Source organism: the organism of the source record quoted next, unplaced genomic scaffold (genome assembly GCF_019419815.1).
Source record: "Pyrus x bretschneideri cultivar Hongxiangsu unplaced genomic scaffold, Pyrus_bretschneideri_v1 Contig67, whole genome shotgun sequence".
NCBI lineage: Eukaryota > Viridiplantae > Streptophyta > Magnoliopsida > Rosales > Rosaceae > Pyrus > Pyrus x bretschneideri.
This window is the reverse complement of record NW_025999806.1, coordinates 821,783-844,981: the sequence shown is the minus strand read 5'-3', so window position 1 is coordinate 844,981 and position 23,199 is coordinate 821,783. Positions and strand designations below refer to the sequence as shown.

General features: G+C 38.4%; 1 protein-coding gene and 1 pseudogene across 1 annotated transcript; one reads left to right on the top strand and one right to left on the bottom strand.

Moving 5' to 3' along the window:
• The first annotated feature begins 374 nt into the window (after positions 1–374).
• LOC103928990 lies at positions 375–3,364 on the top strand. Its single transcript, XM_009338127.3, has 3 exons — positions 375–881; positions 2,633–2,740; positions 2,831–3,364. The coding sequence occupies exons 1-3, from the start codon at positions 555–557 to the stop codon at positions 3,140–3,142; spliced, it is 747 nt and encodes a 248-aa protein (XP_009336402.2). The 5' UTR covers positions 375–554; the 3' UTR covers positions 3,143–3,364.
• A 656-nt stretch (positions 3,365–4,020) lies between these two features.
• LOC103928999 lies at positions 4,021–9,921 on the bottom strand (annotated as a pseudogene).
• Positions 9,922–23,199: the final 13,278 nt, after the last annotated feature.

The following is a 23,199-nucleotide window of genomic DNA, read 5'->3' as shown; positions in this document are numbered from 1 at the left end:
ACCAAATCCGTTTGAAAATGAAACAGGGCGGATCGTGCCGGGTAATGCAATTTAAAATTAAAATCGGACCTAACCCGATCAATTTGAAACTGGCTGGTTCTTATGGATCCTTAATCTAACATCTAACATACATACATACATATATATATATATGTACACACACATTAAAATAAAAAATAATAATAAAAAAAAAATGAAATAAAAATTTAGGGAGTTTTAACGAAAAGTCTGTGTTACTGTTCATTTTAATAAAAAAACTATATTTTTACACTAAAAAATCAATTATGATACTAATTACTTTATCTTTTATTTTATCCTTATCATTAAAACTCAAAACTTGCAAACACCTTTCATTAGCTTTCTAAAAATTTAAACCTCGCCGCAGAGCTTTGGTCTTTGGAGGCAAAAGCCTTCACAAATACGGAAAGCAAGCTGACACCCTCCACATCCAGCCAACACCCTACATTTCCTTAGCTGGCTTCTGAGCTTCAACAACCACCACTCACCGACCACCACCAAATATCATACATCCCATTACCTTACTACCACCCTAAATGCAATCACCGCCGGCTACAATGGCGGCGGCGATGATGCTCCTCCTCCTGCCGATGGCGTCAACTGTGGTGAATGTGGGAGCATCTAACACAAACAGCGTGTACAACCCATGCGCAGACACCAAGATTCAGAGGTCCGACGGCTTTACATTCGGGATCGCATTCTCGTCCAAGACCTCCTTCACCCTAAACGGGAACCAGTCGCATCAGCTCTCCCCCTGCGACCGCCGCCTCTCGCTGTCCTCCTCCAACTCCCAGCTCGCGCTTTTTAGACCCAAAGTCGATGAGATCTCCCTCCTCACTATCAACACCTCTTCTTTCCAACCGGTAATCTAAACTCTTATCTTTTACCATCTTCTTCTACCCTTTTACTCTCTGTTACAGTTTTTGAGCCGGATTGAGATGTGACTGTTTGATTACTAATCGCTGATACTCTTGATTCCGTGTAATATTCATGTGATTATCCATCAACCAACTTGGACTTTAACCCTTTTGTGACGATTTTAGCCGGCGTTGTAGCGATTAGTTAGCAATAGAATCTGTCATCTTTAAAAAATGAAACTTGAAGTGTATAAATCTTAAAGTGAGAGTTGCATAATCTGGGGATGTCAAGTTAGCAAGCATCCTGAAGTAGTTAGTGAAAAGAAATGATGCTGCATTCGTTTAAGCCTACAAGGATCCTCGAGTCTTTTGTCTTCTTCCACATCATGTTCAGTGAAGAATATTTGTTTTACCATATTATGTTTGGTGTGCATTTGGTTAGCTGGCTTTGTTTGAGGGGAAAGGGTGAAAAAATTGAATTGCTTTCGATTGTTTGCCATGATCTTTGCTTGAGAGATACAACATACTCGTGTTGCATTTATGTTGAAATTGTTTGGGGCTCTTTTAGATACAGATGTGTTAGATGAGCTATTAGGATAGAGGAGATTGGTTTTTTTTTTTTTTTTTTCCTTCCATTTCGATTTTCTGATAGTTTTTTCCGTTCATTTTGATTTTTTAGTGTTAGAACGCTAAAACTATTAGCTTCATTCTAGCTGTTTTACGAAACAGAAAAAAAAAATCTTAATTTTTGTGGGAACTGTTCTACTTATCTATGATATGTAATGCTTTCACTGGGGAGAAATTTGCATGATCGGAGGCTCTATCTAACGTACGATCATGACTCATGAATAGTATGGAGTACCTTGTAAGTTCGGTAAGGAAAATCAATAGCATGGTTAAGGAAAATAAAAGAGAAAACAGAGTACTTAGGATACTTTGGAAACATTTAACCGAGGAACTGTCTTACTGATTGTTTCAATCGTAGGTATGATAGTGCAATGACATTCTAAAAACTCAACATAATTTCGAAGAGTGATTTCTGGTAGATCACTAACGAAAATGATAACCTATGACTTAGAAATTCCATTGAAAGATTAATATTTCTTCATGGATTTTGATAGGGTAGACCTTCAGATAGAATATGGTGCGGGCTTTCCTTTACTACAGTACATCTAAATACCACGCACCCTATTACATCTGAAGGTCAAGTTTTGTAATTCTCACAAGGCTCTCCCACTCTTAATGTTGGTTGTGAAGATCGGCACAGGAATAATCTAAAGCTCAAGGGCATTTATTATAGGCTTGTCAGCCGGAGCAGTTATTTTGCCACCATTTGTTGGTATATTTGGAAATGGAGATGTAAAATACATTTATGATCAACTCCGGCTTCCCTGCAACCGAAAAATGAGTTTCTGAACTTCATCAAACTCCGGGGTGGAGGAACCAACTCTTCTACTGTTGGCGATCCCGCATGAAATAAAGTCTTGGTTGGACATTGGAATCCCTCTCCTCATGATACAATTAAGTTTGAAAAAGGTTATAAGAATGTGGAAAACAAATCATTCGCTGTCATGGGAAACCTGGAAATAAATTATTCCTATAAAATATAGGAAGCTAAACGTAATTACATCTGTGGTGTTGTTTGGCTGTGTATGTTGGCTTGTTGGTTTTCTTAACTTTGTATTGTCTTTCCTGTCATGTGTTTATATCGTGAATAGATCAGATCACTAAATTGTATGCCCTTTTGAGTTTTCTAGGATTCATATGGTGGGTACATGGTGGCATTTGCTGGACGAAAATATGCTGCAAGGTCTCTCCCTGCGTTTGTTGCAAACAGCACATACATAGTGACAAGTTTTACGTTGGTAAGTATGTGTCGCTTTGAATGAGTTGATATTCAGTAAGCGGTTTTCCATTTGTAAATTCTCTAATCCAACATATGGGATGTGGTGAAGGTACTCGAGTTTCAAAAGGGTAGGCTGCAAAACTTGTATTGGAAGAGAGATGGGTGTGCTAAATGCACAGGAAACTCCAATTTTGTTTGTCTTAACAAACAAGACTGTGCCATCGAAACATCAGGCTGTAAAAACCGAGGGGGTTCTGTAGATTGCAGTCTCGGGATACAACTGGCCTTTTCTGGTACAGATAAGCATCTCTCTGTTCTCAATTCATGGTATGAGGTGGAGAACCTTCGGCAGTATTCTCTCTATGGCTTGTATTCCAATCTCAGAGATTCTCTCACTAGCCAGTATAACAACTTCTTTTAAAACTCTACTCCAAAGTGTCAATTTATTGTGTTTATGTGTAATGATGTGCGATTTTGTCATCCTTAATCTTTGCTGCCTCTGCGTGTCCTCTTTGTTGTCCTCTCTGTTCTTTTTTCGCGATTTACCTAAATTTCTACAGATGTTGGACATGTAATTATTTCCATTGCAAGATTTTTGTAAGTCATATTTTTTCATGAACTCGTTATCGATGCAATTGATATACATCTGATGAGCTTAGCGTTGCAGTTAAAAAATTACTGTCAAAGTTAAACAGTCATACTCACAACTTCTGCAGTTTGTCTAAGGACTGACAGAGGTTTCTCTAGACTTGAAATTTGAACTCTTCTCCCTTGCTTTCTATATGTTTTCCCTCTTTTCGGGCATTACTTTGTATATCCGAGTCCATCTAAGTTGCATCCATACTTGTTTGTTCAACTTTTCCCGTACTCGTACTTGGTAACTGAAATATACCCAGATTAACATAGAGGATACAGACATAGACTATGAGTGCGATGGCAGGTTAAGTGAACATTATTTCCGTGTCCTAATAATTCCGGTAGCTTTTCCGGTTGATGTTTGTGTTGTTGTAAGTGTTCCTCTTTCACTTCAGTACAAGTGAGCGGAATTAATACAAGAAAATTGAAGTCATTTGTTGGACGACACGAGTCCAAAATGTTTAGAGAAATGTACAATCAAAATGAACAACTTCATTACCTCTTCTTCAGATGAAATCTTTCCATACAAATTTTCGTAACACGAGATCACAAAGAAAATTAATACGCATTAAACGATCTTCTATAACCGGGTCATGTATATTTGTACAAACAAATTCCTTTTCCGAATCAAAAAAGAAATGTTCGGTATGTGTTAAAGAATAATCAGAAGCTGAACTGGGTAGAGGAACAACTTGGATAGCTGTAGCTTGAACATTCTGCAGAAGCCAAAACTCGATCAGTAACAAATGCCATGGGGTACACATGCTGCCTCAGTGCTCTGTGGCCAGAAAAGAGGACATGAAGACGGAAAAAGTGTGAAATCTTCAGCTTCTTTGGTCTTGTTGAATTCATGAAGCGAGGTTGCTGATGCCAAAATATACTGTTTTCTGTTGAAAGGCATTAATTAGCATAATCAACCACAAATGGCCAAACTGTGATTTGAAACGAGGGCCGTATCCAAGCACAAACTCCCAAATTAAATTGACTTGATAATCAGGCAAAGAAACAACATTAAGAGGTCAGAACTACAATAACGGAAATGGTAATGTGGCCACGTAGTAACAAACAGAAGGATAAAGTGTGATCGAGATTAGCAGGAGTGACATAATCACCCAAAGACGAAGTAAGTTGTGCATGAATCGTGTAAGAGGTTTGGAAACTAAGCCTCTGAGCGTTAACCAGACTCGTCAACCAAGTTCCGCCTGTACAAGTGTATCAATTTTCACTCCCAAGTTTGGTAGTATGCAGGTTAGGTTGGTTACTACGCTGGGACTTCAAAAGTGATAAGTTACTTCAATCTCTTTGGTATGCTGGGTGGAGGGCTACCTTTCGCAATAGGTTGTTCATGCCAATGACTCGGCTGTGGAAAAAGAAATCTCCAGTATCTAACACATCTCATTTGTTATGCTCTAACTAAGCGTTGCTTTTTGGGAGCTTACTGCTAAAAGGCTGCACAAGAACACTCAAAGACGAGTGGATAAAGAATGACATGGGTCAATCATTTTAGTGAATTTGGTTGAAACTTTATTTCATTCTGATCAGTAACTACGCGGAAATTTCAAGACCCATAACGAAGTTAAAGCGTTGAAATATAACCAAGTAAAATTTGAACTCACTGCTAGGGACATGATGAGAAGACCCCAAATCAGTTCCAAAGTCCAAGAAAACAGAACCTTCCACCATCTTGTTCTAGTAGATCCCACTGCTCCTTCACTGTAACCTCGTACACTGCCAAGACCTCCAACTGCAAATGCTTGGTAAGGAGCCATGTCCCCTACAATGGAACCACCTGTCATTCTGTCTGAGGAAAAAGTATGGGTATCACAGATAGAACAAGGTTCAATTATCCGTAAGTTATACAAAGCGCGTAGATATGCAGGCTTGTGCTTCTGAATCACCAAGTGGAACTAGTGAAGTTCCTGATGTGAAATTGTTTAAGAAAGAGAAAAACTAACTCGAACCCAAAAGTTGATGATAAATTCGGGTATGTGCCTACACCCACGGCCGAGTACAACATTTCTCCACTATATTAATAATGTGAACAATAAAATTTCTTTTCAAACCTTTACGTTTAGGGCTCGATGAACAACTAGAAAGGACAAGAACAAGAAAACAAGGATATAAGGAAACACTCTTATCTTTTTTCTTCTCTCTCACATGCTTTTCCCTTGCATGTTCTCACACTCTAACACCTTGAGTGGTATACAATTGTTTTGCTCTCCGCTCACTCTCTCTCCGGAGTATTCCCGCTCATCTTTGTAGTAGAATTCTGAATATTATTCTATCTTGGTTGCTGATCCTAGTTCCTGTAAACAAGTACATCAACTCTCCTCATATGGCCATGATAGAAGGTTTGCTCATTAGGAAAACTAATCTAAATTGGGATCTAATTACCAAAACTTTACGAAACCTTCTTCAATAGGGAAATGGAAATCAAATCCAATTGGGATTACGGTATCATTCAAGATTATTAGTTCTAATTCATGTCAAATGCTTCATGCAGACTCACTTCCGCCCCATATTTTATATGCACTCTTGCTCAATCACCTTGTCAAGAGAAATGCCGGCCCAAGTTTGACTACCTTTGATACATCGAATTTAAACTTGTTGAATATCAGCCACTTAGATAGAAATGGTATCCCATGTTCTATCTGCAGACTGAACTGCATTCAAGACAAACTCCCTGTTAGTTTCACATATAATCTTTCACATTAAAGATCACAATTTGAAGAAGTCTTACATGAAAAAAAACTACGATCATTGCCTTTGCATTCCGAAATTCTTGCTTTAGAACTACCATACTGTCATGGGGACTTCCACTGCAGGATTATCATCTTACAATGTGAAAAGATTAGTCAAACAAATTTGGAAACTAAGTTCTCAAAACCGAGATTACCTGCAAGTGACAGGAAACCCATCAAAATCTCAGCTCACAGAGCGGCCATTACAATTCAATGGTCGGACATGCTGCGTAGCACACGATTTAAATTCATATAAATAGTCTGGAAATGGAAAGAGAGTGTATAAAAAAATAAATACCACAAGAATTCTAATAAGTGGAAAATGTAAAGAGGTACCTTGAACTTTATGCTAATTGTGCTACTCCATTTGGAACTTGAAGGCTCATTCAGATCCATGCCTACTCACAACCGAGATAAATTTACACCTCCACCACCTGAACGTGAGAAAATGTCCATGAGAATGCCATGAACACCTATCTCGGGTGAAAAAGAATGCTGAGATGTAAAAGGGAAACAACATTCGTATCAATTATGGACGGGTTACACTAATAGAGAAACCGGATTGCAAAATAGACTTCAGTTAAGTCTTTTATAGTTTTTCCACAATCTCCAAGTTGAATAACACAAAAGGAAGAGAGAAAAAAATTAATCTCTACTACAAAGGATTGTTGAGCTAGCCATTCGGGTCTTGGTCTTCTATAAGCCAGTAAAACATTAGAATCATACTGGCCCTTACCCCATGACACATCAAGCTTCTCACTTCCCCCAAATAAATTTGGATGTTTGATGCAAAGACTGCAATGAGAAATTAAAACTATACACTTTTATCTAATTAATGGAAAATGATGTTATCGGTATCCCTAGTTCACCCAAATTGCATATCCCACAAACCAGAAGACCCAAAACTTCAAACATCGAGAACCCGAATTTCATATGCTACAACAACGCCTTGTCCTACTAAGTGGGGTTGTATATGAATCTTAGAACACCATTGCGCTTGGTTTTGTGCCATGTCTTCTCTTAGATCCAAGTAGTCCAATTCTTTTCTAATTAACTTTCCTTAATCAGCCATTAAAATTTGAATGGGAATTGAGGACTTTCAAAGGGATGGGCACTTGCATGAATGAAGAAGCTGCCTAGAGTTCCACGGCGGGGAGGGAGAGAGAGAGAGAGAGAGAGAGAGAGAGAGAGATAGAGAGAGAGATGCCCTGTTGTGCAATTTGAGCGACGAGAGAAGGGCAGAAGCCAGTTCTTTGCTCCCAATGTTTGCCTTCCATTTTCTTCTGTTTGAGTGAATATTTAATGTTGGGTTTAGTGAGAATGGAGGCCCAAGAACACAAAAAGAAAATGGAGAATTGGGCTCGGACAAGTTGATAGTCCAGAAAGAATTAAAAATAATTTTGGCAAGGAATAGGCAACATGCCTATGTGAGAAGTGATGGACGACAGAGAACAGCTCATCTCTAACAAAAAGTACTTTTCAAGGGCATGGGTAGGTAAATAAATGGTGACTCACCATCTTCTGAAAGCCATCACCAAAAGGCAAGGCTTGGACAATTAGGCTAAAAAGTTTATAAAAGCAACAAGGGAAATCAGAGATAAGGACACTCAACCAATTAATCAAAATATATCCAACTTTGCTCTCAAACAAGCAAGAAACCATAAAGCTTCATTTTGTCCATACTCTACCCTTTTAGTCATAGATCCACCATATAAAGCCATCTTTTGTCAAGTTTTTAGAAGCTTTGCTACCATTGTAGTATTGAATCCCTTTACTAAACCCGATTTACATCTCATTCTCCAAAGATTACAACCCTTGTAAAACACAAAGAGAAGTGGTTGCAAGAAGATGAACCTTGCCTGACAAGGTTATTATTTTGCCCGAGTCTCTTTTGTTTGTACTTACATAAAGTAGATCTATTGTTTAATGTATCTTCCATTGTGTTTTAAATCAGTTTCAATTGCTTTTCGTTCAAAGTTTCATCTATGATTAATCTGGCTAAACTAATTAACCTTGCTTCTTAGTATTAACTGTAATCAAAGAAATGGTTGGAAGGGCCCATAACTCCCTTTATCTAGACATACAATATTATGAGTAAAAGTCCTTGTTTACAAGGCAAGAAAAATAACTTTATACAGACTTAACCCATCTATAACAATCCAATAGAATTAAGAAGTCTGAGAAACTTGTGGCGCAAGTAATCAACACAGTTCATAACCAAAAGAGAACAATCTGTTATACAAAGATAACAGTGGCATGCTCAAATCCATATTAGCTTTGATTGTGAGCCTTAAGGCCTAACAAAGGTCCCACAAAAGCACCATTCAAACTAATAGCAAACTCATATTGTAGCACACCAAGCAGCAAACCTTGCCCGATAGGCAAGACCAAAGGGGAGTTATGCGAGGGATAGATTTAGCTTGAACAACTTCTTCATTGGTCGTGGAGCATGCCATTTTTACTTGGCGAGTCAAATTAAACATAGCTCAGTCTTTATATTATAGTCCTGTAAAAAAGTACATTTTTAATGAATATGCCCAGTGTGTTACATTTTATTAGATATGGAATGTGATTGTGTAAATTCTATCATATTTGGGATATCGTTATAGGATTCTACCATATCTCTTTAGGCTAGATGTTATCTTATTAGAGTTGTAATCCTATTGGAGTAAGGAATTTACCTTCCCTACTACTATAAATAAAGGCACAATGGGTGAGATACCACACACCTCACAATTACACATCTTTGTCTTCTCTCTCTATGCCGTCGACCATCCTCTCTATCTGTTGTTCAGTAAAATATGCCTACAACACGTTATCATCACACTCTTGATGCTACGCTAAAGATAGTTTTTATCTTCAATTAGGGAGTATTACGTTTTAATCATTCTTTTTAGGCTAAATCGGATAAATCATCCCTGTGGTCATAAGAAATTTGGAAGATAGCCTTTGTGCTAAAAAAAATCGAATTTAAACCCCTATGATGTACTCTGTTAGCAAATTTAGTCCAAAAGTGATTTTTCTGTTAACTCTCTGTTAATACAAGGGTAAAATTGTACTTTGATTTAAACTTCTGGGATTTAACCTTCTAGGATTTCTGGGTTTCTATCAAGACTTCACCTTTTTAGAGAGAGAATTGAGAAAATGGCGAATGGGGTAGAGAGAGAAAGTGGGTTGGTGCTGTTTAGCCACGAAATTGGCAATGTAGGTTTCATTCTCAATACACCAACTTAAAGAAAAGCTCTTTACTCAACAAACAAGCCAGAAACCATCTGGACTCCACCATATGAAGAGTAGGCAAACATATAGCTATTGTATTCAGTGAGACAAAACAACATACACCTTAACTGTATACCCAACAAAAATACGGTGAACAACTTGCAAAGCAAAAGCAAAAGCAAAAGCAAAAGCAAATGCTTGTCGTCATCAAATACAAACCCAACAGATTAGGCAGACCAGAAAGGGATAGACAGATTGTAGCCATCAACATCAAAACCTAGTCCACGATGAACTCAAAGAAGCTCAAAATGCAAACAACATGCATTAAAAATAAAATCCCTTCTTTCCAAAAAGCAACAAAGTGAGAGAGATCAAAATGGTAGAGAGAAAGACCTTCCTGACAGCCAGGGTTGCACTTGCAAGTGACTTCGAGGTCACCATTGACGAAAACCCTAAGCCTCTCGATTGAATCACTGTATCTGTAAATGGTGCAGCCGCACGTAACCTCTATATGGTCCGACCCTCTATTCACCCCGCTCATCTCTCTTAGCTCATTATCGCTAAACAGCACCAACCCACTTTCTCTCTCTACCCCATTAGCCATTTTCTCGATCCTTTCTCTAAAAAGGTGGAAGTCTTGATAGAAACCCAGAAATCCCAAAAGGTTAAATCAAAGTAAAATTTAACCCATGTATTAACAGATAGTTAATGAAAAAATCACTTTTGGACTAAATTTGCTAATGAAGTACACCAAAGGAGTTTAAATCCGAGTTTTTTTAGCACGGGGACTATCTTCCAAATACCTTATGACCACATGGATCATTTATCCTATTTGGCCTTCTTTTTATGATTAACTTATTATTTTATTGAATTAATCTACATTTTTATGATTAACTTATTATTTTATTGAATTAATCTACATGCTATTGATTCAAGTTAATTTTTCTTGATTGAACGTGATACAATTGTAAACACAAAAATTCTATAATGAATGAAACGAGAACACGTGTACAAAGTAGATTTGTATTGATTTGAGTTTGTAGGTTACAATCTCTGTTTACAATTTTCCTCTGATCCAGTCTTCAAATTTGATGTAGATGTAGGTTGTTGATCCGATGACTTGATCTCGGACGAACGATTAAACGATTGCTTCAAGTTTTGAGCTTGAAATGACGCGTGGATAGTCTTCACCTCAGGTTTAGGGTTGCGGCAAAGGGAGTGTTGATGTAGAATTTCGTTGATTCGAGGGCCTTGGCGACTTGATCTTGAATCGAACGTCATTACAAGTTTTAAGCTTGCAACAAAGTCTTAAAGTTATCGGCACAAGTGCTTGTTGATTCTTAAGGGAATGCTTTGGTTTTGATCAAAAGAAAGCTTCAGCTTTGGTTGTACGTTCTTTGAAGAGAGCTTTGGCAGCGTATTAGTCTTCAAAGATTTATGCAGAGGTTCTTCTCAATGTGTAATTTTTCGACCCCTTTGCGTGTCTTGGATCCTTGTATTTATAGACTTCCAAAGCCATGCCTTTGGATGGATTTGGCCTCGATTTGTGTCTTGATTTGTCCGTGGAAGAATTTAGACATGTTTTGTGTTTTAATTTCAGCCACCTTCCTTATATTGGCCAAAATTTATAGGCCTTGTTGCCTATTTGTGAGTAATCTTCAATTTTTGCTTATTTTGTGAAGATGCTCTGGCTTTCTTTCCGATTTTGAGAGATCTTCGGCCCCTTGTTGACTTTAAGGGGGTTTTTCTCCATTTTGCTGAATTTTGGGAATGTTTTACACTTCCTTAGCTTGATTTGTGCCATATGTCATTGAACTTGTTTATTTGTGATGAGTCATATGCCATGTGGAGCTTTGTGATGCATCTTTTGTATGTAACAACATTTACATGTCTACAAATGCCGCACTTTAAGGCACGTTGTAGGCATGTGTTTGTCACATGTAGGAAACGTGTTTTGAAGTCCTGCAATGTGAATGTTCTAACTCAAGGGTCGTCGAGACTTGATCTTGAATTAATTTGCTTCTTCAAGGGCTGTAAAGGCGTATTTTTTGAACGAAACATTTCTTCAAGGGCCGTTGAGGCGTATTTCTTGAATGGAAATGATGAATTTCGTCAAGGGCCATTGAGGCATATTTCTTGAACAAAACATTTCTTCAAGGGCCGTTGAGACTTGATCTTGAATGAAATGAAAATTGTCTTCAAGGGTCGTAGAGGCTTAGTCTTGAAAGAAATGAAATTTTTCTTCAAGGGCCGTAGAGGCTTGGTCTTAAAAGAAATGAAATATTTTTTTCTTTAAGGGCCGTAGAGGCTTGATCTTGAAAGAAATTAATTTTTTTTTCAAGGGCCATAGAGGCTTGATCTTGAAAGAAATTTTGGAAATGGATAAATCGGCACATACTTAATGCGCGTATTGATTTTTCCATAATTTTAACAAAATACATTTGGTGTATTTTGAATTTTTTCCTTGTGGTTGTACGAAAAAAATGTTTTTCCTTGGGTAGGAAACTCCTTCAAATCTGGCAATGAGGGTGATTCCCTTCAAAGTTTTGAAAAGATTTAATGCTTGTCCTTGGGTAAGTAGGATGTGCATTTTTTTTCCTTTTTTTTTTTTTTTTCCTCTTCAGCCAAGAGGGTATTTTTCTCCTTGTTTTGGGAAACTTGAAGACTTGTCCTTACCTTGGAGGGATTTCCTTTTGTATTTTGGCAAGGAGAGATACTTTCCTTTGTTGTTTTCAAAATTTTGAAGCCCTTTCCTTATTTTTTTTTTTGTTTCCTTTTCTTTTCTTTGCTGATTTTTGTTGCAAAAAACAACATGCTTTTTCCTTGGTTTGGGAAACACGTCATCTGACTTGCATGCCAAGTTTTAGATCGATTTCTCCTCTAGAAAATTCTGTAAAAATATGGAAAACTTAGCTTTATCTTTTATCTTTTCAGGCATATATCACACACCACTAGGAAAAATCGGGAAAGCCTTCCACTCGTCATTTTCCCACCATTGCGCAGTTCTGACAGGGAAACAACTTTTGCGGGATTATCTTTGAAAACTGGAACGTTTGGCTCTAGGGAAAATTATGAAATTAGAACACAACTATCATTTTCCTTCTCCAATTGGCCTTGTATCAAAACTCCTACAGAAAGTTGATTTATCACCAAAAACGTCTTGCTTGTGCAGATTGGCTGAAACTTGTCATTTTTTACTTGGAATTTGCTTCCTTCTTTTGGTTGGAATGTACTTCCTTCTTTTGATTTTTTTTTGCTATTTGGCATGTACTCTCCCTTATAGCATTAGGAAGCAATTGACCCCTATTTATAAGACAATTGGGTGTGTATTTTTGTTTTCACAATTCCTTGCTGTGCATTGCCTTTGCTGCTGTGTTGTGTGTGCTGCTGCTGTTGTTGCCGTGGGCTAGTTGCTTAGAGCTTGTTGCAGTGCATCACTTTTTACTATGTGGTGCTATGCAAAAGACTGCAGTGGGGTTGTAACGCCTCGCCAATTTATTTCGGAATTTACATTTAGGGGTAGGCCAAAAATGTCATAGTTACCCTTTATGTTAATAACCATTCTAACTTTTCTTTTGTAACAATTTTCCACTAAAATTTAATCTCGTTTATTTTATGATTGCATCTAACTTCTCGTTAGACTGTCTATGTACCCTTTGGAGGGATCAAGCCAATTGTAGTTCACCAACCATAAGAGAAATTGAACAAACCCTACTTAGTCAGACACTTACTTAATACTTAACAAAGAATTATGTATACATAACTAGATTCCACCACTTTCTTATAATTCCTCCATCAAGTCCAACATGAATAAAATTAACCAAAGATCACCCAAAATCCAAGGTGAGGCTCATGGCAAGCCTACTCATCAATTTAAACCAATTCTTTGCCACTTTAGTTACAAGTTTGAAAATCCACACAAATTCATCCAATTTACACTAAGAACTTAACATAAATTAACTCATCCATTAGAATCAAAAAGAAAATATGATAGGGTTTCTTAGGTTCTCACCTCCAAACTCCTCCAAAGCTGTTCATCAATCTGCCACTTCGCTACTATGCTCTTAAATCAACTTCATCACCACGAATCCTCAACAAGAACCTTGAAATTTCAAGTTGAACACTTCAATCTCAAACTTGTTCGAAAATGAAACTTGGAATTTGAAAGATCCACTTACATATCTTGGAAATGCATGATGAGAAGAGTATTTTTCTTTCTTGGGTCAAGACCCATCTCCGGCGAGGTTGCCCAGAATCGGCAAACAACCCACGAAAATCCATTGAAACTTCTAGGCTTCAATATATGTGCACGCTTGGTTCCAACATATGGTTTTGGTATTAAATTGAAGAGGGCTTCGTTATGAATACATAGCCTTCGACCGTGCGTGGTTTTGTTGCCGTATGAGAAGGTTATCATTTTTGGAGTGAAGAAGAATTAAGAGGGAGAAGAACACAGTAGCCCCCTTGCTGAAGAAGGGAAGCCTTTGGCTTCTAGAATACTCCTTCCCAAAATAACCATTTTGCCCCCTAACTTTGCTTGTTCATATCTTATTCGTTATAACTCCGTTTCACGAACGATTTTTGCCTACACGCTCGTAGGGTCATCCTCTATTTAAATATATCAAGAAATACAATGAAATTTATGAGGATAAAATACATCCTCGTATAATTATGTTGACCAAATAGGGGCATTTTTGTCATTTTCTACTTAACAAAAAATTATATGATATAAATAATCAGAAAAGCTAGAAGCGGGATTTTACATTTTCCCCATTCGAATTTCATAACCATGAATTGATTTATTTTCTATTTTCTCCACATATTCATAATTATGAATATCAAATTCATATACTTAAAATTTTCAGGGTATTACAGGGGTTGCATTGTGGAGTGCCTTTTTGTCATAGTTTTCCCTCGGTGGTGATGTTGTCGTGCAGTGCAAGAAATTGCTTGCGTAATCGTTGCGGGGTTGTGTAGTGTGATTATATAGCATTTTGGTTTTCTTTGCTACTGTAGCGTGCTTTGAAGGATCGTCTTGTAGTTACCCTCTTTGCCGTGCTGCTCAAGCATTATGGCTGATTTCTTTTCGTTGTTGTGACTTTGTCATTGTCATTTTCAACGCTCATGAGGTTTGTCTTGCATGTCTTTTGCTTTAGTGAAGCAATCTTTTTTTTTTCTTCTTCTTGCCACCCCACTCTTATGCTTATGTTGCTTTGTTTATTTTGTTGCAGCCATGGTATTTTTTAAGTGCTTTAAGAGCAATACTATCACCATTCTTGCGAAGGAAGGCGATTCGCAAGATAGAGGAACGACGTTGAAGCTTTGTGCGCCATTGACTAGCCCCAAAGCACTTGTTCTTCCTTCAAAAGACAACTAGATGCACATCAAGTCGTGGTCTTTTGACGCATCTTGGGAGGTGACAGATTTTGGCCAACCAAATATGAAGAAGAAGGTGTGTACGTCGAGGATTCTTGTCTTAAATCATTCGCACCATGTTCGTGACAATCCACCGGCTTCGTTTGAGCTTCTTGGCGATTGCATTCGTAGTGAAGCTATGACTTGGAATAACACCTTATCGACTACTGGAGAAGCCATCTTTGTTTTTTGCTCATTTTGTAATACGGCTTTGTAGCCGAATTCTTCCTTTAAAGAAATAAAGTATTCACATTCTTGAATTTGCACTTTATTCTTCAAAGTGTTTGTGTTTTTGTTGATGATGTGACTATACTTGAAGTTTTGAAGTTTCAAGTTGCCTATGTACCATCGGTTGAGGAGGGATCAAGTCATGACGTAGTTCAAAGGAGTGATGGGTTGCTTTGATGGTTTTGATGGTGATTTTGCCGTACACAGTTTATACTTTTGTGGGCCAGGAACGATGGGTGTCATCTTTTAAGCTTGTGCGAATAAGGAGCATTGAGGGTCGCACTTTAAGCTTATGCGAACAAGGAGCATTATGCCTAGTGTAGTTTAGGCTCATGCAGATGAAGAGCTTTAGGTGTCGCCTTTTAAGCTTTTACGAACAAGGAGCATTGTTGCCTTGTGCAGTTTAGGCTCGTGTAGGCGAGAAGGATTGTTTGTTTGGTCTAAGGGTAATAACGCTTCAAGAATTTGTCATTGATGGGGCCAAACTTTAAGCCATCTTTTGCCACGATTAGTGATAGAAGCATATTCATGCTACTTAGTTATGTTGTTTCCTTGCATTTAGTGAGTTAATTACTATTTATTTTAGTCTTTTAAGCTATTTTCGTATGTTTTTAGGTCCTAATGGCAAAAGGAGCAAGAAAGGGCATTTTGGAGCTAAATGGAGCATTTTTTGGCATGGATTGGATATCTTAACCATGGAGCAAAGAGGATGGATGAAATTGAAGTCAAGAAGGGCTAGGAAAGGCTACAAATCTGGTGGATGAAGTCCTAATGCAAAGAAGATAAGGAAGTAGCAAGAAATAAGGAACTTTATCCAACCTTATCTTATCCTATCCTAACCAACCTTATCCTTTCCTAACTCTAACATTATCCTATCTTATCCTATCCAAATTAGGTTGTGCCTTGAAATTAGCTATTTAGGAGGGATTAGATGTATATTTAAACACTTAGAACAGATTCTAGAACCTTATTCCTTTGTATGCCGCATAAACACCATTCCTTGTAGGTTTAGGAATTGCAATCCTTTCTCTACACCTATATCATATGTCCTTATCCCTTTAGGACCAAAAATCTGTTCTAAATCATTCTTTCTAGAAACCTTATCTTATCCCTACAAGTATGTTGCACCTATCCTTCTAGAATCCCCTAAATCCATGCCGTGCACTACCTATCCCAATCCCCTTTGGTTTCTGCCTAGACTTAACCCTTTTCCCATGGAATTGTGCAATCCTTTTCCTTCACTAATTGTGCATAATTAGCCTATATATACAGCCCTATGCCGCACCATTCAACCATCCACTCACTCATTCATTCATTCATACTTTCAGCCATCAAACACCACAATTCACCCTACATCACACTAGTGCCGCAAGCAAGGAAGGAAGGAGAGGAAGACTTGTGCAATCTGCCATCCAAGGGAGTGCCGTGCATGCCATTGGAGTGTGGAGCATTTTCTTGGTTCTTTCTATCCTTAGTCTTAGTTCAATGTTTAAATTTAATTATCTTCGTTTTACGAACATGAGGAACTAATTTATTTTTAGTTGGAGGTGAATTCGAAGCCATGATTATATGTTTTATATGAATTGATTACATCCAGTTATTGTTTCTTAAGGCATGAATGTGATTTGCTTATCTAAGTTATTAAAACTTGTTTATGTATGAGGGTTGGGGGTTAACACTTAATTTGCATGCATAAATTTGACGCTAGAATATAAGGGGGTTTCACGTAATAGTTATTCACTTATATTCACGAGTAGTGGAGGTTGCTAGTCACAATCGCATTAAGTAAATCCATGGTATGAGTCTCATGCATTTCATAGTGATGAATGCCTTGTCAATGCTTATGGTTTTCACAAAAAGATACCTATCTTTGTTATGCGTTTCATATAAAGAACTTGAGAAAGATAGTTTGGTTGTAATGTGTTTTCATTCAATTCAATGAATTAAGGAAAACCTGAGGGTTAGTTGTGCGATGCAACTAATTTGGGGCATTGTCATTCATAGTCTAAAGGAATAATAACTGGAAATTGGTTCGTATGCATATATCATGTGTGGAGAAGGACCCTCTAACTGGCCTTTCATCCATTTATTTCACTTAAATTCGTTTTTCAAAAGTGTTTTCTATAAAGTTTTTGTTTTAAGTTTAAAATTCGTCAAAAACAATCCCCATTTCACTTAGTCTTCATATTTGAGTCAAAACTTGTTTTCCTTGAGTCTTTTGAGTCAAGTCAAGTCCTATTTTCGTCCAAAACACTTATTGAGTCTAAAATTGAGTCTTTTTTATTATTGGTTGCTGTTTTAAGTGTCTAAAGTTAGTTTTGAGTCTATAGAGTCTAGTTTAGTGTTTTTGAGTCTTATTTATATAGATTAGCATCCCTAGTTAATCCCCGGTCTAGAACGATCCCTACTTACATATTTACTACAATTGTCACAAATAGGGTTTAATTTGTGTGTCAAGTTAATTTTCACATCAAATTTTGGCGCCGTTGCCGGGGATTAGCAAACTTGCTAATCCCTTATGTTTGTGTAGTGTCTTTTTAGTGTCTTTGTGTTTTTTTTTTAAAGTTTGCCGTGCCTTTTAAATTGATTGCTGATTTGGTTGTGTTCTTTATTTTCAGGTACTAGTTTATGACTCGTCGTTCATAACCTATTCGTGCAAACATATTGGATTTTGACGACGATTTTGAACGAACTTTGAGAAGAAAGAGGAAACAACCGGAACCTTATCCACCTAGTTCAAGTTCAGATTCTGAATCTGAATTTGAAGAAGAAGAAAGCATGGCGGCGGACAATCGAACAATCAAAGAACTTTTAGCCTCGGGACTAGACAATGTCGTGCCCTTGTGCATTCAATATCCTATGGCCGCCCAAGGCAAGACCGATGAGTTCGAATTGAAGTCTAGCTTGTTGCATCACATTCCCAAGTACCATGGTTTGTCCATGGAAGATCCAAACAAGCATCTTAAGGAGTTTGAAGTGGTATGTTCAAGCATGACACCCATCAATGTCGATGGGAACATTTTCAAGATGAAGGCCTTTCCATTCTCTATTCTAGAAAAGGCTAAAGATTGGCTATACGAATTGGCACCCGGAACCGTCACTTCTTGGGAAAGCATGAAGTGGGCATTCTTAGAGAAATTCTTCCCAACTTCAAGAGTGATTCTTTTAAGGAAGAAAATTAGTGGCATTCAACAAGACCAAGGGGAGTCTTTTCCGGCATATTATGAACGTTTCAAGACTCTAGTTGCATCATGCCCTCAACATCAAATGAAGGAAGAACTTTTAATTCAATATTTCTACGAAGATTGAGAGACAAATGCTAGATGCCTTGGCGGGAGGTGCTTTGGTTGACAAAACACCCGTGGTTGCCAAGGTTTTAATTGCAAATCGAGCCTTGAATGCACAACAATATGAAGGTGTTGGACAAAGAGACACCTCACGGCAGCAAGTGAATGAGGTAAGTTCCCAATCTGACATTCAATCTCAATTAGCTAATCTTACTTTTATTGTGTCTCAGATGGCCGAAGGAATGAGAATACAATGACTAATTGTATGTGGCGTATGTTCTATCCAAGGACACCCTTCGGACAAGTGCCCTCAATTGATTGAGAATGGGGGATGGGAGAGTGCAAATGCCATTGGATTTCCAAGCCAAAATCAGCCAAGAAATGATCCATATTCCAACACATACAATCCGGGTTGGAGAGACCACCCAAATTTCAAGTGGAAGGAGCCTCAACAACCTCCACAGTAAGGAGGCTTTAGACAACAACCCCAGGGGTTCTACACCAAGCCATTCGGTCCCAATCTAACCCAAGCACAACCTGCCCAAAACAATCAAGGTACGTCTTTAGACAATGATACACTTCTTAAGTTACTTACCAATTTGTCTCAGGGACAAGAGAATCAAAACAAAGCATTGCAAAATCAAGAAAAAGCCATGCAAAACCAAGACAAAGGGTGGACCACTTGGAGAAGCAAATTGGGCAGATTGCGGAGTTTGTAGGACAATTCCGAGACCAAGGCAAGCTCCCTAGGTCAACCATTGTCAATCCAAATGGAGGGTTCGAATCTGCCAAGGATATCACGTTGAGAAGTGGTAAGGAGGTTGGAACCACCCCAAAACCATCCAAAACAAGTCAAGAAGAGGACACGTTGCTGCAAGAAGAGGAACAAGGAACAAAGGCCACGGCAAGGGTGGAACAAACCTTGCCGCAACCATCTACCACCCCAAAACCGTCCAACACTCCTGAGGTAAGTCCAAATTTGACTTTATCAAGTTCAATTCCACTAAATGTGCCCTTCCATAGCAGATTTAGGCAATCAAAGAAAGAAGAGAATGAGAAGGACATTCTGGAAACCTTCAGGAAAGTTCAAGTCAATATCCCGCTCCTTGATGCAATTAAGCAAGTTCCTAAGTATGCGAAATTTTTGAAAGAGCTTTGCACAACAAGGAAGAGGATTTCGAACAAAGAGGTGGTCCAGGTAAGTGAGAATGTTTTGGCGGTGTTACAATGAAAACTACCACCTAAATGCAAAGATCTGGGTAGTTTTACAATTCCTTGTGTTATTGGAAATACTAAATTTGAACATGCTATGCTAGATTTAGGAGCTTCAATTAATGTCATCATGCCTTACTCAATTTATACATCTACGAACTTAGGAGAGCTTAAAAACGATGGTGTGATTATTTAATTGGCCGATCGTTCTAATGCCTATCCAAAAAGAGTTTTGGAAGATGTTTTGGTGCAGGTTAACAATTTGATATTTCCGGCAGACTTTTACGTGCTTGACATGGAGGATTCATCCCATTCTACACCATTGCCAATCCTACTTGGGAGACCTTTCATGAAAATAGCCCGCACCAAGATCAATGTGTTCAAAGGAACTTTAACGATGGAATTTGATGGGGAAGTTATTGATTTCAATCTTTCTGTAACTATTAAATATCCTAAAGACGATCATTCTTGTTTCTCTATTGATATACTTGAGTCATTGGCACAGGATTTTCTTGATTCGTTGGACAAAGACCCACTTGAAACCACAATTGCCGAGGGAATGGGTATAGAACCAAATCTGGCCGTGCATGATGAGGAAGTTGGCAAGATGGCGGCCGTACTTGAATCATCGCCACAATATCAAAGTAAGCCCCTAAACCCAATTTCAATTCCCATTTCTACTAACAAGTTGTTACCTTCAGTGATTAAGGCACCCATTCTTGAACTTAAACCATTGCCAAGTCACTTGAAGTATGTCTATTTGGGAGACAAAGAGACGTTGCTCGTCATTGTTTCTTCATCACTCACGGCAATGGAGGAGGCCAAATTGGTTCGAGTATTGAAAGAGTACAAAATAGCCATATGATGGACCTTGGCCGATATTAAGGGAATTAGCCCTACAATATGCATGCATCGCATACTTCTAGAAGAAGGGGCTAAACCAACTCGAGAGGCTCAACGTCGGCTCAACCCTCCAATGATGGAAGTTGTGAAGAAGGAGGTTATCAAATTACTTGATTGTGGAGTGATTTATCTTATCTCGGATAGCTGTTGGGTTTCACCAATTCAAGTAGTGCCAAAGAAATCCAGAGTGACAATGGTGAAGAACGCCGAGAATGAGCTTGTGCCAACACGTATCCAAATGGGTTGGAGAGTTTGCATCGATTATAGGAAGCTCAACACCACCACAAGGAAGGACCATTTCCCTTTGCCGTTCATTGATCAAATGCTTGAAAGGTTAGCCGGTCATTCTTTTTATTATTTTCTTGATGGGTATTCAGGATATAATCAAATTGTCTAGCTCCGGATGACCAAGAAAAGACCACTTTCACGTGCCCTTTTGGTACTTTTGCTTATCGTCGCATGCCATTCGGTTTATGCAATGCACCTGCCACCTTTCAAAGATGCATGGTAAGTATATTTTCAGATTTTGTGGAGAAAATAATTGAAGTTTTTATGGATGATTTTAGTGTATTTGGTGATTCGTTTGACGATTGTTTACATAATCTCACTTTAATCCTAAAACGATGCATTGAAACTAACCTTGTTTTAAATTGGGAAAAATGTCATTTCATGGTAAAACAAGGCATAGTTTTAGGGCATATAATTTTGGCCAAAGGGATTGAGGTTGATAAATCAAAAATAGATCTTGTACGCTACTTACCCTCTCTTACTTCGGTTAGAGAGGTTCGTTCTTTTCTTGGACATACAGGATTCTATAGGCGATTCATTAAGGACTTTTCAAAAATCTCCAACCCCCTTTGCCGACTTCTCCAAAAAGATGTGCCATTCAAGTTTGATGAGGAGTGTGAGAAGGCCTTCAAACACCTCAAGGAAATGCTCACTTCGGCCCCCATCATTGTTCCACCAGATTGGAGCCTTCCTTTTGAGCTTATGTGCATTGCCTCAGATTATGCATTAGGAGCTGTTTTAGGCCAAAGGAAGAACAAGCAGCCATATGTCATCTATTATGCATCCTAGACCTTGAATGATGCCCAATTGAACTACTCCACAACGGAAAAAGAACTTTTTGTTGTTGTTTTTGCTTTAGATAAATTTCGTTCTTATTTACTTGGTACTAAAGTTATAATTTACACTGATCATGCAGCGTTGAAGTACTTACTCACCAAGAAGGAAGCCAAGCCAAGACTTATTCGTTGGATGCTTCTACTTCAAGAGTTCGATATCGAAATCTGGGACAAGAAAGGAAGTGAGAACGTGGTGGCTGACCACTTGAGCCGCATGGTACATGAAGAAGAGGCCGTACCTATCCCAGAGACATTCCCAGACGAGCAGTTGATGTCCATCGAGGTAAGTGAGCCCTGATATGCCGATTTAGTGAATTATTTGGTGTCTAAACAAATTCCAAGCAACCTAAATAAATACCAACTTGATAAACTTAAAAGGGAGGCTCGGTTTTATGTGTGGGATGATCCTTATTTGTGGAAATATTACGCGGATCAAATCATTCGTAGGTGTGTGCATGAATCGGAGTTTAATTCAATTTTAACGTTTTGTCACACTTATGCATGTGGAGGTCACTTTGGCACTCAAAGGACGGCACGTAAAGTACTTGAATGTGGTTTTTATTGGCCTACTATATTTAAGGATGCTAGGACATTTTGCATAACATGTGATCGATGCCAAAGAATCGGAAATATAGGTCCAAAAGACCAAATGCCGCAGATACCTATCCATGGTGTCAAAATTTTTTATGTTTGGGGTATTGATTTTATGGATCATTTTCCTTCATCTCATGGTTTCCTTTATATTTTACTTGCGGTTGATTATGTGTCGAAATGGGTGGAAGCAAAAGCCACCCGTGCTAATGATTCCAAAGTGGTTGCAGATTTTGTCAAAACTAACATATTTGCTAGATTTGGAATGCCAAGAGTTCTTATAAGTAATGGAGGGTCCCATTTTTGCAATTGAACCATTGAAGCTTTGCTCAAGAGATATAACGTCACGGATAAGGTGGCAACACCTTATCATCCTCAAACAAGTGGGCAAGTCGAGGTTTCTAATTGGGAAATCAAGCAAATTTTGGAGAAGATCGTTGGGCCAAACCGGAAGGATTGGAGCTTGCGTTTGAATGATGCATTGTGGGCATATCGTACGGCCTACAAAACACCAATTGGAATGTCCCCATTTCGGCTCATCTATGGGAAACCATGTCATCTTCCCGTTGAATTGGAGCATAAAGCACATTGGGCCGTCAAAGCGTTCAGCATGGACATTGATGCCACTGGAATACATAGGAGGCTTCAATTGAATGAGCTTGAGGAGATAAGGCATGAAGCATACGAGAACGCGTTGATTTACAAGGAAAAGTCAAAAGCATTCCATGATAAGATGATTCGTAGCAAGACATTTGTTCTAGGGCAGAAAGTGCTACTCTTCAATTCCCGCCTTCGCTTGTTTCCAGGTAAGTTGCGTTCTAAATGGATTGACCCGTTTGTTATTACTAATGTATTTCCTTATGGTGCAGTCCAAATTCAAAGCTTAAAGACCGGCCAAGAGTTCAAAGTGAATGGACATCGTTTGAAGTCATACTATGAGAATTTTGAAGAGCATGTCGTGGATGGTGCAAGCTTCTATGTCGTGGGCCCCATTGAAGCTTAAGAGGAAGAATCGTCCAGCTGGAAGACGTTAAAGCAAGCGCTTCTTGGGAGGCAACCCATGCAAATAGAGAAGAACTAGGAAGCTCTAACACTCCATAACCAGATTTGCGTTCCTAAACC